General features: G+C 50.0%; 1 protein-coding gene across 1 annotated transcript in view; it reads left to right on the forward strand.

The window, feature by feature from the left end:
- The window catches only part of ptgfrnb (prostaglandin F2 receptor inhibitor b), a 68,821-nt gene that overhangs the window by 47,106 nt on the left and 6,715 nt on the right, over window positions 1-15,000 (forward strand). The window contains exons 8-13 of the mRNA XM_079494930.1: window positions 6,293-6,439; window positions 6,574-6,734; window positions 7,098-7,218; window positions 9,063-9,285; window positions 9,474-9,670; window positions 11,045-11,152. Coding sequence (XP_079351056.1) covers window positions 6,293-6,439; window positions 6,574-6,734; window positions 7,098-7,218; window positions 9,063-9,285; window positions 9,474-9,670; window positions 11,045-11,152 — 957 coding nt within the window. The remainder of the gene's footprint in view (window positions 1-6,292; window positions 6,440-6,573; window positions 6,735-7,097; window positions 7,219-9,062; window positions 9,286-9,473; window positions 9,671-11,044; window positions 11,153-15,000) is intronic.

The following is a 15,000-nucleotide window of genomic DNA, read 5'->3' on the forward strand; positions in this document are numbered from 1 at the left end:
CAGTCAAATCTGGTCACATATTTAGTCATAGTTTTAGTCGTCGTAGCTTAGCTTTCATTTAGTTTCCATTTAGTTTTCGTCAGTGTTAAAAGGGCAGTAGTAATAAGAACCTCGTCTCGACTGGAATCTGGGACTAGAAACCGAGATGAAAGCTTGTTAACGATTTCAATAGAATCACTTTTCAATCAACTTTTATTGTCACGTAGATATTTTTAAAAAAAAGTTTTGGCTGTGAACAAATCGTGAAAGATGACGACGCCCCCAGACGAGATGAATGAACGAACGCTGTGCCCAAAATAGGAACGATAGAAAGTGTCTATGAAGTCATCCTGTCTGTCTGTCTGTCTGTCTGTCTGTCTGTCTGTCTGTCTGTCTGTCTGTCTGTTCGTTCGTTCTCAGGGACAGGGTGGCACCTTATGCACTCACTTTACCATAGAAGGTAACAGAGAGAGAGAGAGAGACGGAGAGAGAGAGAGAGAGAGAGGCAGAGAGACAGAGAGAGAGAGAGAGAGAGGCAGAGAGACAGAGAGAGAGAGAGAGAGAGAGACAGAGAGAGAGAGAGAGGGGCAGAGAGACAGAGAGAGAGAGAGAGAGAGAGAGGCAGAGAGACAGAGAGAGAGAGAGAGAGAGAGACAGAGACACAGAGAGAGAGAGAGAGAGAGAGAGAGAGAGACAGAGAGAGAGTGGCTTTGTTCTATTTTTAAACATACAGAGAGAGAGAGAGAGAGCTCGTAAGGTAAGCGAGTGGGGCGAGAAAGTGGTGTCAAAGCGATGATGGTGATTATAGATGATGATAGAGAGAGGTAGACAGAGGGAGAGAGAGAGAGAGAGAGAGAGGTAGACAGAGGGAGAGAGAGAGAGACCAGAGCTAATTGGCAGAGAAGCCGGTTTCAAAAGGAAACGAGGCACATGCTCATCAAATCACTCATCAAAGTGTGTGTGTGTGTGTGTGTGTGTGTGTGTGTGTGTGTGTGTGTGTGTGTGTGTGTGTGTGTGTGTGTGTGTGTGTGTGTGTGTGTGTGTGTGTGTGTGTGTGTGTGTGTGTGTGTGTGTGTGTGTGTGTGTGTGTGTGTGTGTGTGTGTGTGTGTGTGTGTGTGTGTGTGTGTGTGTGCGCGCGCATGTAGCAGGAGGGTGTCATGTCATTTGGACGTCATGGAGCCTGAATCAGGCACTGTCACCATCTGCCGTGGAGCGCGCACACACACACACACACAAATAAATGCCTCCTAGCTTGTGGTGTGTGCGTCTTTGTGTGTGTGTGTACTGTTAAGTGAAGCGCAAAAGGCCAATCTGGGTGGGTTACCAAGAGCACCAGCCACCCACGCATGCGCACACACACACACACACACACGTGCACACACCCACATGCAGTACAGCAAAACTGCACTTCTCAAACATTTCCATGTTGATGACACAGGTCCGCAAAATTACATTTACTGTATTTCTAGATCGCCTCTTGTCTTGATTGTTTAAACATGACGTCATGGACCGCTATGCTCCATAACAGGCTCGATAAGCCCAAAGCTTATCGATACCGGGTACTCGATAAGCCCAAAGCTTATCGATACCGGGTACTCGATAAGCCCAAAGCTTAGTGATTCCGGGTACTCGATAAGCCCAAAGCTTATCGATACCGGGTACTCGATAAGCCCAAAGCTTATTGATACCGGGTACTCGATAAGCCCAAGCTTATTGATTCCGGGTACTCGATAAGCCCAAAGCTTATTGATACCGGGTACTCGATAAGCCCAGAGCTTATTGATACCGGGTACTCGATAAGCCCAGAGCTTATTGATACCGGGTACTCGATAAGCCCAGAGCTTATCGATACCGGGTACTCGATAAGCCCAAAGCTTATCGATACCGGGTACTCGATAAGCCCAAAGCTTATTGATTCCGGGTACTCGATAAGCCCAAAGCTTATTGATACCGGGTACTCGATAAGCCCAAAGCTTATTGATACCGGGTACTCGATAAGCCCAAAGCTTATTGATTCCGGGTACTCGATAAGCCCAAAGCTTATTGATACCGGGTACTCGATAAGCCCAAAGCTTATTGATACCGGGTACTCGATAAGCCCAAATGCACTTCCTAACCACCTGCCCACTATCGGAAGACATCAGAGACACATACTTTCCACAGATTACACACACACACACACACACACACACACACACACACACACACACACACACACACACACAACGAGAGTTTGAAACCATGACCAAGGATAAAAACCTCCCATACCTATTGGGAGAAATGTGCAACATGTGCAACAGCAGCAAGATGTGTGAACTGTTGTGACAAAAGAAGGTTAGCCGATGGAATACAATCACCCTAAATAGTATTTAAATAGTCTTGAGGAAAACGTATGCTGCTATTTTTCCCAAAGTGACTTTATATAGTCTTGAGGAAAACTTATGCTGCTATTTGTCCCAAAGTGACTTTAAAAACAACGATTGTTTCAAAAAGCTTTATACCCTGTTATAACGATAACATGTATATAACGATGCAGTGTGACATAGCTCTGTCTACAGCAGTGGTTCCCAAAGTGGGGTCCGGGGACCCCCAGGGGTACTTGAGGGACTTCCAGGGGGGACCCAGCTAAATGATTATTTGTAAACAAATGGACCTTTATGGGTCTATAACTCAGAGAGTGTACAAATGGAACCAAATGGACCCTAGCGGGTCCATTTGGTTCCATTTGTACACTCTCTGAGTTAAATTAGCATTGATTTTACAATATAAATTGGGGGTCCCAGAGATAGAAATGCCATTAAACCGGGGGTCCGTAGCATAATGCGTGTGAAACTGGGAGTCCATGAAAATAATTCGGAATCACTGCCGTAAAAGAATTCCCTTATCGGGGTCACTGGCATATGTTTTCAAATGGGGGGTCCGTGGCCTAATAAATGTTGATTTGGGGGTCCTTGACACAAAAAAGTTTGGGGTACCCCCTCTCTGACTGTATATACTTTCCCCATTTTCAACGTTTTTTATTGAATTGTGACACTTGCATTGGCAACGTAAACGTATGTTTTCTCATGCCAATAAAGCTCAATTGAATTGAATTGAATTGAATTTAATTGATACCGGGTACTCGATAAACTTGTTATGGGGTTTGTTGGGGTCACAGTGTACAGTAGGAGAGAAGCGACACGCTTTGATCTCGCCGCAAAGCGGGTGCCTTATGGGCTATAGTTCCACACGTTGCTCCTATTGGTTGGAACTATCCCATTGAGATAGAATGAGCACTTCCACATTCCATTGTATACAACTAGAATTTCGCGGGCCTTCGGCCCGCTCATCCCAGAGTTGCGTTGCCCCGCGTTGCGATACAGAAGTCCACAGATACAGAAGTCCACAGTGACACGCGTTGTATGCAGCTGTTTTGTGTTGCAGCGCGTGCACGCGCGCGCGTGTAGTGTTGTTGTTCTTATCCATAACAATAAATGGATCAAATATGCTCTATATTAGTTATGTATAGATTTAAAGCAGTGGCTGTCAAAGGTGTGTTCCAGGGACCCTCATGGTTCCTTGAGGGGGTTCCAAATGGACCCATTATAGGTCTGTAACTCTGAGAGTGTAGAAATGGAACCAAGTGGACCCTACAGGTCTGTAACTCTGAGAGTGTACAAATGGAACCAATTGGACTGTTTTATAACGTTTAACTGTGATACTGTACAAATGGAATCAAATGGGACTGTTATGGGTCCATTTGGTTTTACTCTCAGAGTTATGGGGGTCCTTGAAATTTAAAAGGTTGAGAACCTGTATGCAATGGCTTATGTCTTGTAAAAAGAGAGAGCAGCCTATTCTCCAAACCATCATATCTTATGCTTTGCTAGGTTGTACAAATTAATATAGGGTCAATATAATGTGCAGGACTCACGTGTGTGCTCTCTGTCTCTCTCGCTCTCTTCTCTCTCCTCCGTCTCGGTGGTGTGTGGGGGGGGGGATTAGTTGCGCTGCCTGCGACAGTGCTATACTTCTCCAGCAGCGGTGCAGAACCGAGAGAGTGACACATTCGTGTGGATGTAAACTGCGCAAGTTGTAGCTTGAAAGTTTGGATTGTGTAGTCGCACCGGTGGTACAAAGTGAATGTTACAACTCGCACGGTGATGTTGTAAGGCGCAAATGCGAGTACCTAGTCGCACTGTCGAGCCCTGTGTAGTGTAGTGGCATTTGCGCTGCATCGCGAGGCGAGCCAAATTCCCCCCCGCGCACGCACGCACGCACACAGACACACACACACACACTGTACGTAGCTGTGTGTTGTTGCAGCGCGCGCGTGTGCGTGTAGTGTTGTTGTTGTTGTTGTACCACGCCAGGTTTGCACAGTGCGCTCAGTGCGATATTTCCGAACGTGGGCGTTGTGTGTGTGTGTGGGTGGGTGTGTGTGTGTGTGGCTGGCTGTGTTTTGTTGCGTGGGGATCGCCATGTGAGGGGGCTAGCCAATAAGGGCCCTGTGTTGCATGTGGAGAATGGTGTAGGTTAGTGTGTGTGGTGTAGCCGAACGGGGTGTTGAGAACATGAGGGGGATGTAGCACAGCAATCGGTGACCCCTACATTAAGCTGTGTTGCTCCCAAGATGCAGTGCAAATGCGTGTTGTAGCAACCGTAGCCAATGGGAAAACAGGATGCAGTGTTGCCAGGTCCGCGAATTGTAAGCGAGTTGTAAGTAGCGTGTTGAATGGCATTTTTTCTGGGCTAGTTTTCATAGACCTGGCAACAAATTAGGCGGGGGTGTCGGTGCTTGTGGCGTGTTTGTGTTTGTTATTGATATTGATGTTGTTTGTGAGTGTGGACGGGAGGCGGCTGTAGTGGCAGTGCAATGACAGTTTTTACGCGGGTGTTGTTGATTGTGGGCGTGCGGCGCGACATGAGGAGATAGCCGTGGATCGACGCGGAGGGTAAGGCTGTGTCGTGTTAGTGTGTTGTTGCAGTGTGTGTTGCAGCGTGTTGCAGCGTGTCAGTGACGTAGTAGCTGGTGCCTTTTGTTCCTGTGCGTGCTTTTGGGGACATGTTTTCAATTGTAATATAGGATGGGAGTCAACGCTAGTGTCGCCACTCTCTTACTAGATTACTCTGGTTGGGTACATGGTCTTCTGCACGGCCACGCTACTCTACGCCAGGGGTCCTCAACGTTTTTGGCCGGGGACCCCCGGAAATGCTTTGGCAATGTCTCGGGACCCCCGCCCCGCCCCCTCCCGCCCCCCCAATATAAATCGACTGCTACAATAAAGAGATAATACACCATAAATAAATACTGAAACCAGGTATAATCATTAGGGAAGGTGTATGCATGTACTATGTGTACTATATGTAAACTCTTCATTTCCACATTCCAGCCATTCAGTTGCAAAAAAATAATTTGGCGACCCCCCGAGGGGTCGCGACCCACGGGTTGAGAACCCCTGCTCTACGCTACGCACGACTGACTATAAACCACCATTATTCCTGGAGTGGCACTTGGCACGTATACTGCATGAGTCCCTCGCCCAGTGCGCCCACACACACACGCACGCACACACGCATGCACACGCACACACACGCACGCACGCACACGCATGCACACACACACACACACACACACACATGCACACACACACACGCACGCACACACACACACACGCACACGCACGCATGCTCACACACGCACGCACGCACGCATGCGCACGTACACTCACACACACGCATACACACATACACACACACACACACTCACGGCTGGTAAAAGACTAAATTACACGTAATTCACACTGTATCACGTCTTTGACTTCCGTTGGCAGGATTTATTTAGCGACATGCTAAAACACACACAAGCGCACGCACACACACACACAAACACAAGCGCGTACACACACACAAGCACACACATAAGAACGCGTGCGCGCGCACACACACACACACACACACACACACACACACAGGATTTATTTAGCGACATGGCTGTGACGCTATTCTGTGACAAACCTTGTTTGCTTGATGTTAAAGTGAACCGCTCATTTTAGATACAACTTTTTTCAGTTTTTTACTCTTAGGATTTAGAACAACAATATCAGATCTACAAGCTCGAGGTGGGGGGGAGGGTCAAATCCTTGAAAGGACGTCTCATTGGCTCTGTGTTAATCAACCCTCCCCACCTGTCCCTCCCCTTCTGTAGATCCTGCGTTCTCATTGGCTGTGGGCTAATCAACTCTCTCTCTGTCCCTCCCCCTCCGTAGATCCTGCGTTCTCATTGGCTGTAGGCTAATCAACTCTATCTATCTGTCTCTCCCCCTTTTGTAGATCCTGCGTTCTCATTGGCTGTGGCATCGGTGTCGAGTCCCAAGGCGACAGCTGATCCCACGGAGCTGGCGTGTCATGTGACCAACATTACCCATCTGCCCCGGGGCGCCAGGCTGGGCGTGGCCTGGGAACACACCTCACTTCCTGGTAAGTGGGAAAAAAAGTACTCACACGATAGCGGTCTCCCGCTAGCATGATAGTGTCGAGTGTGACACTGGTCTCTCTTTCTCTCTCTCTCTCTCTCTCTCTCTCTCTCTCTCTCTCTCTCTCTCTCTCTCCAGGGGGCGGAGACCCTCAGAGCCCTCCTAATCCCATTGGCTCCCTGGACGCCAACGGCAACCTCGTGCCGGGAGCGCTGTACTCTGATAGGCTGAAGAGCGGCGTGATGTCACTGAGCAGGGTGGAGCCAAACACCTTCAAGCTGCGCTTCCTCCAAACGCAGGTAGGTCATGTGACCAAAACACACACAGACAGGTGGGTCAGGTAGGTCATGTGACCAAAACACACACAGACAGGTGGGTCAGGTAGGTCATGTGACTATGCTAACATTAGCGCCTATGATGACGGGAGGGATTGTGTTAATTAAGATGGACAATGGTATTCTGGGCACCGCTCACTGTGTGTGTGTGTGTGTGTGTGTGTGTGTGTGTGTGTGTGTGTGTGTGTGTGTGTGTGTGTGTGTGTGTGTGTGTGTGTGTGTGTGTGTGTGTGTGTGTGTGTGTGTGTGTGTGTGTGTGTGTGTGTGTGTGTGTGTGTGTGTGTGTGTGTGTGTGTGTGTGTGTGTGTGTGCGCGTGCGCGCTCTAGGAGGTGGACATGGGTCAGTACGTGTGCACGGTGGGCTCCTGGAGCATCAACAAGCTGGGAGACCTGGTGAGGACCGCCCAGTTCCATAGCTCCGCCCACACGGTGCGCTGGGAGCCTCAACGTGAGTCTGCACACACACGCACACACACACACACAAACAGCGCGCGCACAAACACACGTGTATGTATGTGTGTGTCTAGATTGTGAAATGCTATAGGCAGGCAGGCAGACAGACAGACAGACATGCTTCACACAGATTTCATGTCTTTGCTAAAGTTACTGCATCGATTTCAAATCATTGAATCGTATCGTATCCATAATGAACCATATGGTCCATGTATCGTACGGTACCGTACCGTACCGCACCGCTGTACCGTAGTACCGTACCGTACCGTAGTACCGTACCGTACTGTAGTACCGTATCGTAGTACCGTACCGTACCGTACCGTACCGTACCGTAGTACCGTACCGTACCGTACCGTAGTACCGTACCGTAGTACCGTAGCACCGTAGTACCGTACCGTAGTACCGTACCGTACCGTAGTACCGTACCGTACCCTAGTACCGTACCGTAGTACCGTATCGTACCGTAGTACCGTACCGTACCGTAGTACCGTACCGTAGTACCGTATCGTACCGTAGTACCGTACCGTACCGTAGTACCGTACCGTAGTACCGTACCGTAGTACCGTACCGTACCGTATCGTTGTTAAAACGTAGGCCTGTCGTTACACCCCTGATTATGCATCATGCATAGCACTCCACTTCAAATCAGCTCAAGTTTGCCGTGTGTGCGTACGTGCGTGTGCGTGCGTGTGCGTGCGTGTGTGCGTGTGCTTCCAGAGGGGATTCCCATTCAGTGACCAAACAGGAAGAGAAAAGCACTTCAACTTCTGATAGTTTAAAGCGGCCACTTCCCACTGCCAAGGACTACACACACATGCACGCACACACACACACACACACACAGACGCACGCACACACACACACACACACACACGCGCGCGCACGCACGCACACACACACGGAATAATAGAGACACTGTTACATCATCAGGCAGTTGACTAGACTGAGGGCAAACGGTTCAGATGTGTGAGATAGAGAGAGATAGACTGAGGGAGAGAGAGAGAGATTGCGGCATGTGGGGGGGGTGTAGGGGGGGTAGGGGGGGTAGGGGGGGGGTCATCATAAAGTCTCAGAACAATGACTTCCATTTATACTCAAACTATGACTTCCTGCTGTCACTCATCTGACGATGACCCAGCTGATGACAGGCAGGCAGACAGGCAGGCAGGCAGACAGACAGACAGACAGACAGGCAGGCAGGCAGACAGGCAGGCAGACAGGCAGACAGATTGACAGACAGACAGACAGACAGACAGACAGGCAGGCAGACAGACAGACAGACAGACAGACAGACAGACAGACAGGCAGAGAGACAGACAGACAGGCAGACAGGCAGGCAGACAGGCAGGCAGGCAGACAGGCAGGCAGGCAGACAGGCAGGCAGACAGACAGACAGGCAGGCAGGCAGGCAGGCAGACAGACAGACAGACAGACAGACAGACACTGATCAGATATAGATGTATTGATCATTGATTATTGTATTGATCCACAGGTCCCAGTCTGAGCGTATAGAGGCTATAGTATCAGATCTATTGATTTTTGATTGACAGGTCTATAGTATCAGATTCTAATCAGATGTATTGATTATGTATTCATTGTCAGGTATATAGTATCAGATGTATTGATTGACAGGTCCCAGTCTGATCAGATGTATTGATTATGTATTGATTGACAGGTCCCAGTCTAATCAGATGTATTGATTATGTATTGATTGACAGGTCCCAGTCTGATCAGATGTATTGATTATGTATTGATTGACAGGTCCCAGTCTGATCAGATGTATTGATTATTGATTGACAGGTCCCAGTCTGATCAGATGTATTGATTATTGATTGACAGGTCCCAGCCTCAGCGTGGAGGCCAAGCGTCTGCGCGAGGCCTCAGTGGGCGGGGCCACCTTCGAGATGAGCTGCAAGGTGAGCGCGGCGCACCTGGCCGAGGGGGCGGGGCTTTCCGTGCTCGTCCAATCACAGGAGGGCCTGGAGGGCGCGGCCCGCACCGCCGTCAGCCTCAGTCCCGACAACGTCCTGCAGCTAGGGGGCGACGTTGACCCCAACCGCAGGTACACGCATGCACGCACGCACACACATACACGTACGCACGCACGCACACACACACGCATAAACACCAACACACACACATACGTGCGCTCGCACACACACTCAGTCTCGCACGCGCATACGCGCGGACACACACATACGCACTCACACAACAGTGTGTAAATCCGGTTCCATGTTTTGCCGTTTCCAGAGACAGTGTGGTTCTGAGTAAATCCGGTCCCATGGAGTTCCGGTTCCGGCTGTCGGGGGTGCAGCTCTCGGACCGTGGGTTCTACTGGTGTGATGTCACCGCCTGGACCAAACAGACCAATCAGAGCCCAGGACAGACCTGGACCAAAGCCGCCAGCGCCCCGTCGAACAAGATCCAGATCCACTTCCAGGAGACCGGTACGTTCTGTCAACCAATCAGAGGGGGGAGAGAGACCGGTATGTTCTGTCAGCCAATCAGAGGGGGGGGAGAGACCGGTACGTTCTGTCAGCCAATCAGAGAGAGAGAGAGACCGGTACGTTCTGTCAGCCAATCAGAGAGAGAGAGAGACTGGTACGTTCTGTCAGCCAATTAGAGAGAGAGAGAGACCGGTACTTTCTGTCAGCCAATCAGAGAGAGAGAGAGACCGGTACGTTCTGTCAGCCAATCAGAGGGGGAGAGAGAGACCAGTACGTTCTGTCAGCCAATCAGAAAGAGGGAGAGAGAGAGGGGGGGGGGGGGGGGGGGGGTATAGTTGATTTAAAAAAGATTATTGTTAAACATCTGCATCCCTTAATTTTAAAGAAGTCTACTTTGATCAACGTTTTCCTGTTATCTCTCCTAATGGTACCAATATCAATACAGCATGGAGTTCTTGGACAAAATCTTATCCAACGACAACAAAATATTATTTAGCTTTGGGTCTGAGAGGCTAAATGTCATCAAATGGTGGTCCGTGGCTCAAATGGGACTGAGAGGCTAAATGTCATCAAATGGTGGTCCGTTGCTCAAATGGGTCTGAGAGGCTAAATGTCATCAAACGGTGGTCCGTGGCTGAAATGGGTCTGAGAGGCTAAATGTCATCAAACGGTGGTCCGTGGCTCAAATGGGTCTGAGAGGCTAAATGTCATCAAACGGTGGTCCGTGGCTCAAATGGGTCCGAGAGGCTAAATGTCATCAAACGGTGGTCCGTGGCTCAAATGGGTCTGAGAGGCTAAATGTCATCAAACGGTGGTCCGTGGCTCAGAGGCAGAATAAATAAGTAATGGACCTTGACGTGAAAAGGTTTGAAAACAACTGTTTTCGATATATATATACTGTATACTAGCACTCTATATAGTTATTAATCAGATGGTGATGTACTTTAATGTATGGATGAACGATTATATGAATAATTTACACGTGACATTAACACAGTAGTAGCAATGTCACTTTGACTTACTGTGTGTGTGTGTGTGTGTGTGTGTGTGTGTGTGTGTGTGTGTGTGTGTGTGTGTGTGTGTGTGTGTGTGTGTGTGTGTGTGTGTGTGTGTGTGTGTGTGTGTGTGTGTGTGTGTGTGTGTGTGTGTGTGTGTGTGTGTGTGTGTGTGTGTGTGTGTGTGTGTGTGTGTGTGTGTGTGTGTGTGCGTGCGTGCGTGCGTGCGTGCGTGCGTGCGTGCGTGCGTGCGTGCGTGCGTGCGTGCGTGCGTGCGTGCGTGCGTGCGTGCGTGCGTGCGTGCGTGCGTGCGTGCGTGCGTGCGTGCGTGCGTGCGCGCGCGCGTGCGTGCGCGCGCGTGCGTGCGTGCGTGTTTTAGGCCCCTCCTTCTCCCTCAGCGTCCAATCAGATACGACCACGGTGTTTCCGTGGGAAACGGCCAAGATGGAGTGTTCGCTCAGTGTGTCTGGATCCACACCTAAGACTGGTACGCGCACACACACACACACACAGTCACACAGTCACACACACAGTCACACACACACAGTCACACACACACACACAGTCACAGGCACACACGCACGCACACACACACACAGTCACGCACATGCACACATACACACGCACGCACGCACACACACACGCGCGCACGCACACACACACACACTCAAAGGTGTGGCCTCTGGTTTATGTGTTTGGGACTGGAGCCAAGGTTTGAGCTCCTCAGGTGTCACACACACGCGCACACACACACACACACACACACACGGAGGCGGTGCACCCGGTTAACTAGAAGGATATAGGTTAACAGTTATTCATTGTTGAGTACTACTCAAGTTGTTAATAATTAGTGTGTGTGTGTGTGTGTGTGTGTGTGTGTGTGTGTGTGTGTGTGTGTGTGTGTGTGTGTGTGTGTGTGTGTGTGTGTGTGTGTGTGTGTGTGTGTGTGTGTGTGTGTGTGTGTGTGTGTGTGTGTGTGTGTGTGTGTGTGTGCTGTACACGTGGTTGTAGTCTCTCTCTCTCTCTCTCTCGCCCTCAGTTCCTATTGTTTCGACACAAAGACAGGACAGTGCAATTATTGAATAGGTTGAGCAACGCTCTTCCTGTGTGTGTGTGTGTGTGTGTGTGTGTGTGTGTGTGCGTGTGCGCGTGCGTGCGTCAGACATCATACGCCTCATAAAAACAAGCCTCAACAGGAGAGAATTTTTCCGACATCCCTTAAGAATGGAGTGCACGCGCACACACACACACACACGCACACGCACACAGAACTGATTTCATCATTCCAATATGGTTGCTGTCGGTACCGAGACCTTACGTCAATATTTTGGGGTAAAGAATTAACGGAAGTTGCACTATATGGTAGAAATAGGTCAACAATACATCTGACGGTTTTGTGAATTAATTTACTTCTAATGCGTGCCCCCCCCCCCCCCACTAAATGACCGGAACTCAATCAATGCTTCCAATTCTAACCAAAGTAGATGCAACTAAGTGTAAAATGACTTGTACTGGATCTCTAGTCCACTAGTCCCTTCCTAACATTTTACTCTAGTTTTTGAGTGGCGCAACCACTCCAAGGAACAGCAATGTCACCTATGTGTTCACCCATGTGTTCACCTGACTATGTCACTATGAGCACGAGTACCAATGAGTACCAAAAGTGGCGCTGTTGTGCCAGAAACAGAGAGAGAGAGATAGTGCTGCACTGCTGCCTGCTAATGAGAGACAGAGCGAGAGAGAGAGAGAGAGAGAGAGAGAGGGGGGGGGGGGGAGGGGGGGGAGTTGCACCACTCAGTTCACACGGGTGTGATTTTATTTGATGACGAGCTCTGACCCGCTCCAGAGCGCTGACCTGCTCCAGAGCTCTGACCCGCTCCAGAGCTCTGACCCGCTCCAGAGCTCTGACCCGCTCCAGAGCTCTGACCCGCTCCAGAGCGCGTCCACAGACAGCAGGAACTCGTAGTGCTCCTCCGCCTGCAGCTCCTGCATGTTCTGGAGTCCAGGCCGGGTGTTCTGGAGTCCAGGCCGGGTGTTCTGGAGTCCAGGCCGGGTGTCTTCTCTCTCTGTTCTGGAGTCCAGGCCGGGTGTCTTCTCTCTCTGTTCTGGAGTCCAGGCCGGGTGTTCTGGAGTCCAGGCCTGGTGTCTTCTCTCTCTGTTCTGGAGTCCAGGCCAGTTGTCTTCTCTCTCTGTTCTGGAGTCCAGGCCGGGTGTTCTGGAGTCCAGGCCGGGTGTCTTCTCTCTCTGTTCTGGAGTCCAGGCCAGGTGTCTTCTCTCTCTGTTCTGGAGTGCAGGCCGGGTGTCTTCTCTCTCTGTTCTGGAGTCCAGGCCAGGTGTCTTCTCTCTCTGTTCTGGAGTCCAGGCCAGGTGTCTTCTCTCTCTGTTCTGGAGTCCAGGCCTGGTGTCTTCTCTCTCTGTTCTGGAGTGCAGGCCGGGTGTCTTCTCTCTCTGTTCTGGAGTGCAGGCCGGGTGTCTTCTCTCTCTGTTCTGGAGTCCAGGCCAGGTGTTCTGGAGTCCAGGCCAGGTGTCTTCTCTCTCTGTTCTGGAGTCCAGGCCAGGTGTCTTCTCTCTCTGTTCTGGAGTGCAGGCCGGGTGTCTTCTCTCTCTGTTCTGGAGTGCAGGCCGGGTGTCTTCTCTCTCTGTTCTGGAGTGCAGGCCGGGTGTCTTCTCTCTCTGTTCTGGAGTGCAGGCCGGGTGTCTTCTCTCTCTCGGGGTAAAAGGAGAGCTCCAACAGCCTGGACCTTCTCCTCTCTCAGCCGTGTGTCCTCAGCTTCGCTTCGAGGTTCAAATCCGCCATTGTTCGCCGAGTGTTTCGTAGGTTCAAAACAATAGACCATTTTCTATCAAATATTTTTTTTTATTTTTATTTTTTTTATCTTGAATAGCTGTTGTCTTTGTTCGAGGTGACGCACTATTGTGATGGACGGATACAGTTTGAATTCTTGAATATCGATCAGTGTCTTTCATCAAGGACAATTCATTTAATCCGTCCAAACACGCCCTTAGCAAAGATTGAGTTTTAACAAGCAGCGATGTGTGTGTGTGTGTGTGTGTGTGTGTGTGTGTGTGTGTGTGTGTGTGTGTGTGTGTGTGTGTGTGTGTGTGTGTGTGTGTGTGTGTGTGTGTGTGTGTGTGTGTGTGTGTGTGTGTGTGTGTGTGTGTGTGTGTGTGTGTGTGTGTGTGTGTGTGTGTGTGTGTGCGCCTCTTGACCTTGTTGTTGTTGTGGTGTGCAGTCCGTTATCTAAACGTGCCGATACGTGTGCACACCCACACACACCCAGCTCATTACCGCTGGAATGACTGGCATCTCAGGAAGAATGTGTGTGCGTGTCTCCGACTGTCTGTGCGTGCGAGAAAGCGTGCACGCATTCGGCCTCGCGCTGTGATGTAATCATTTGTGTTTTGCTGCTTTGTGTGTGTCTGAGAGGTTACATTCCTATGGGAGAAAAAAAAGTTTTGTTCGTTATCTTTACACACACACACACATGCAAGCACACACGCACACGCACACACACACACACACATGCAAGCACGCACACACACACACACACGCACGTTGCTGTTTTTAGCCCTTCCATAGAAAGCTCCGTCTTGGACGTATTTCTGCGTAAACGGATAAAAACAGAAAACAAAAGGTTGTTTGTTCGTCGGGACTCAGTCAACACAGGGTTAATATTAGACGCCCAGCGTTGACAGGAAGTCACCGATGCATGGGAACCTGGTTGGGATTTTATTGTTTTCCTTCTTTTTGTGAGCTGTTATTTTTTTCTTATTACATGGCTTCGGGGCGGCTGTGGCTCAGGAGGTAGAGCAGGTCGTCCAATGATCCATGGGTCGGCGGTTCGAATCCCGGCTCCTCCTCCTGTCCACATGTCGAAGTGTCCTTGGGCAAAGACACTGAACCCTATGGTCATGAAGTGTAGGGTTAACTACCGAGGCGATATTATCGGCTGTTGCTTTGGCTGTTGCTAGTCATGGCTGTCATTTCCCACCTGATGTTGTGTGGGAGTCCAGACTGCTCCAGACCGTACTGAATAACTGCCAGCTTGCATAATATCTTGAGGCTGAAGTCTAAGACGTACAGGTCACCTGGTCTGTCGTCTGATCCAAAGAGGACGACGCGATCTCCCACCACGCGACAGCACATATCCTTCATCCTGTGTGGGCCTTTCCCCTTGGGCTCGACCTCCTTCCAGGTGAAGGTCTCTGGACTGAACTTCCACAGATCATTGAAGTCCTGGTTTCTGTCACAGCCTCCAAATATGTACAGCTCTCCATTGTAGGCAAAGGCTGAATGATCCCTGCGTCTTTCTGGACGAAGCAGTGCAGAAGGTG

Source organism: Electrona antarctica (genome assembly GCF_951216825.1).
Source record: "Electrona antarctica genome assembly, chromosome: 24".
Classification (NCBI taxonomy): Eukaryota; Metazoa; Chordata; class Actinopteri; order Myctophiformes; family Myctophidae; genus Electrona; species Electrona antarctica.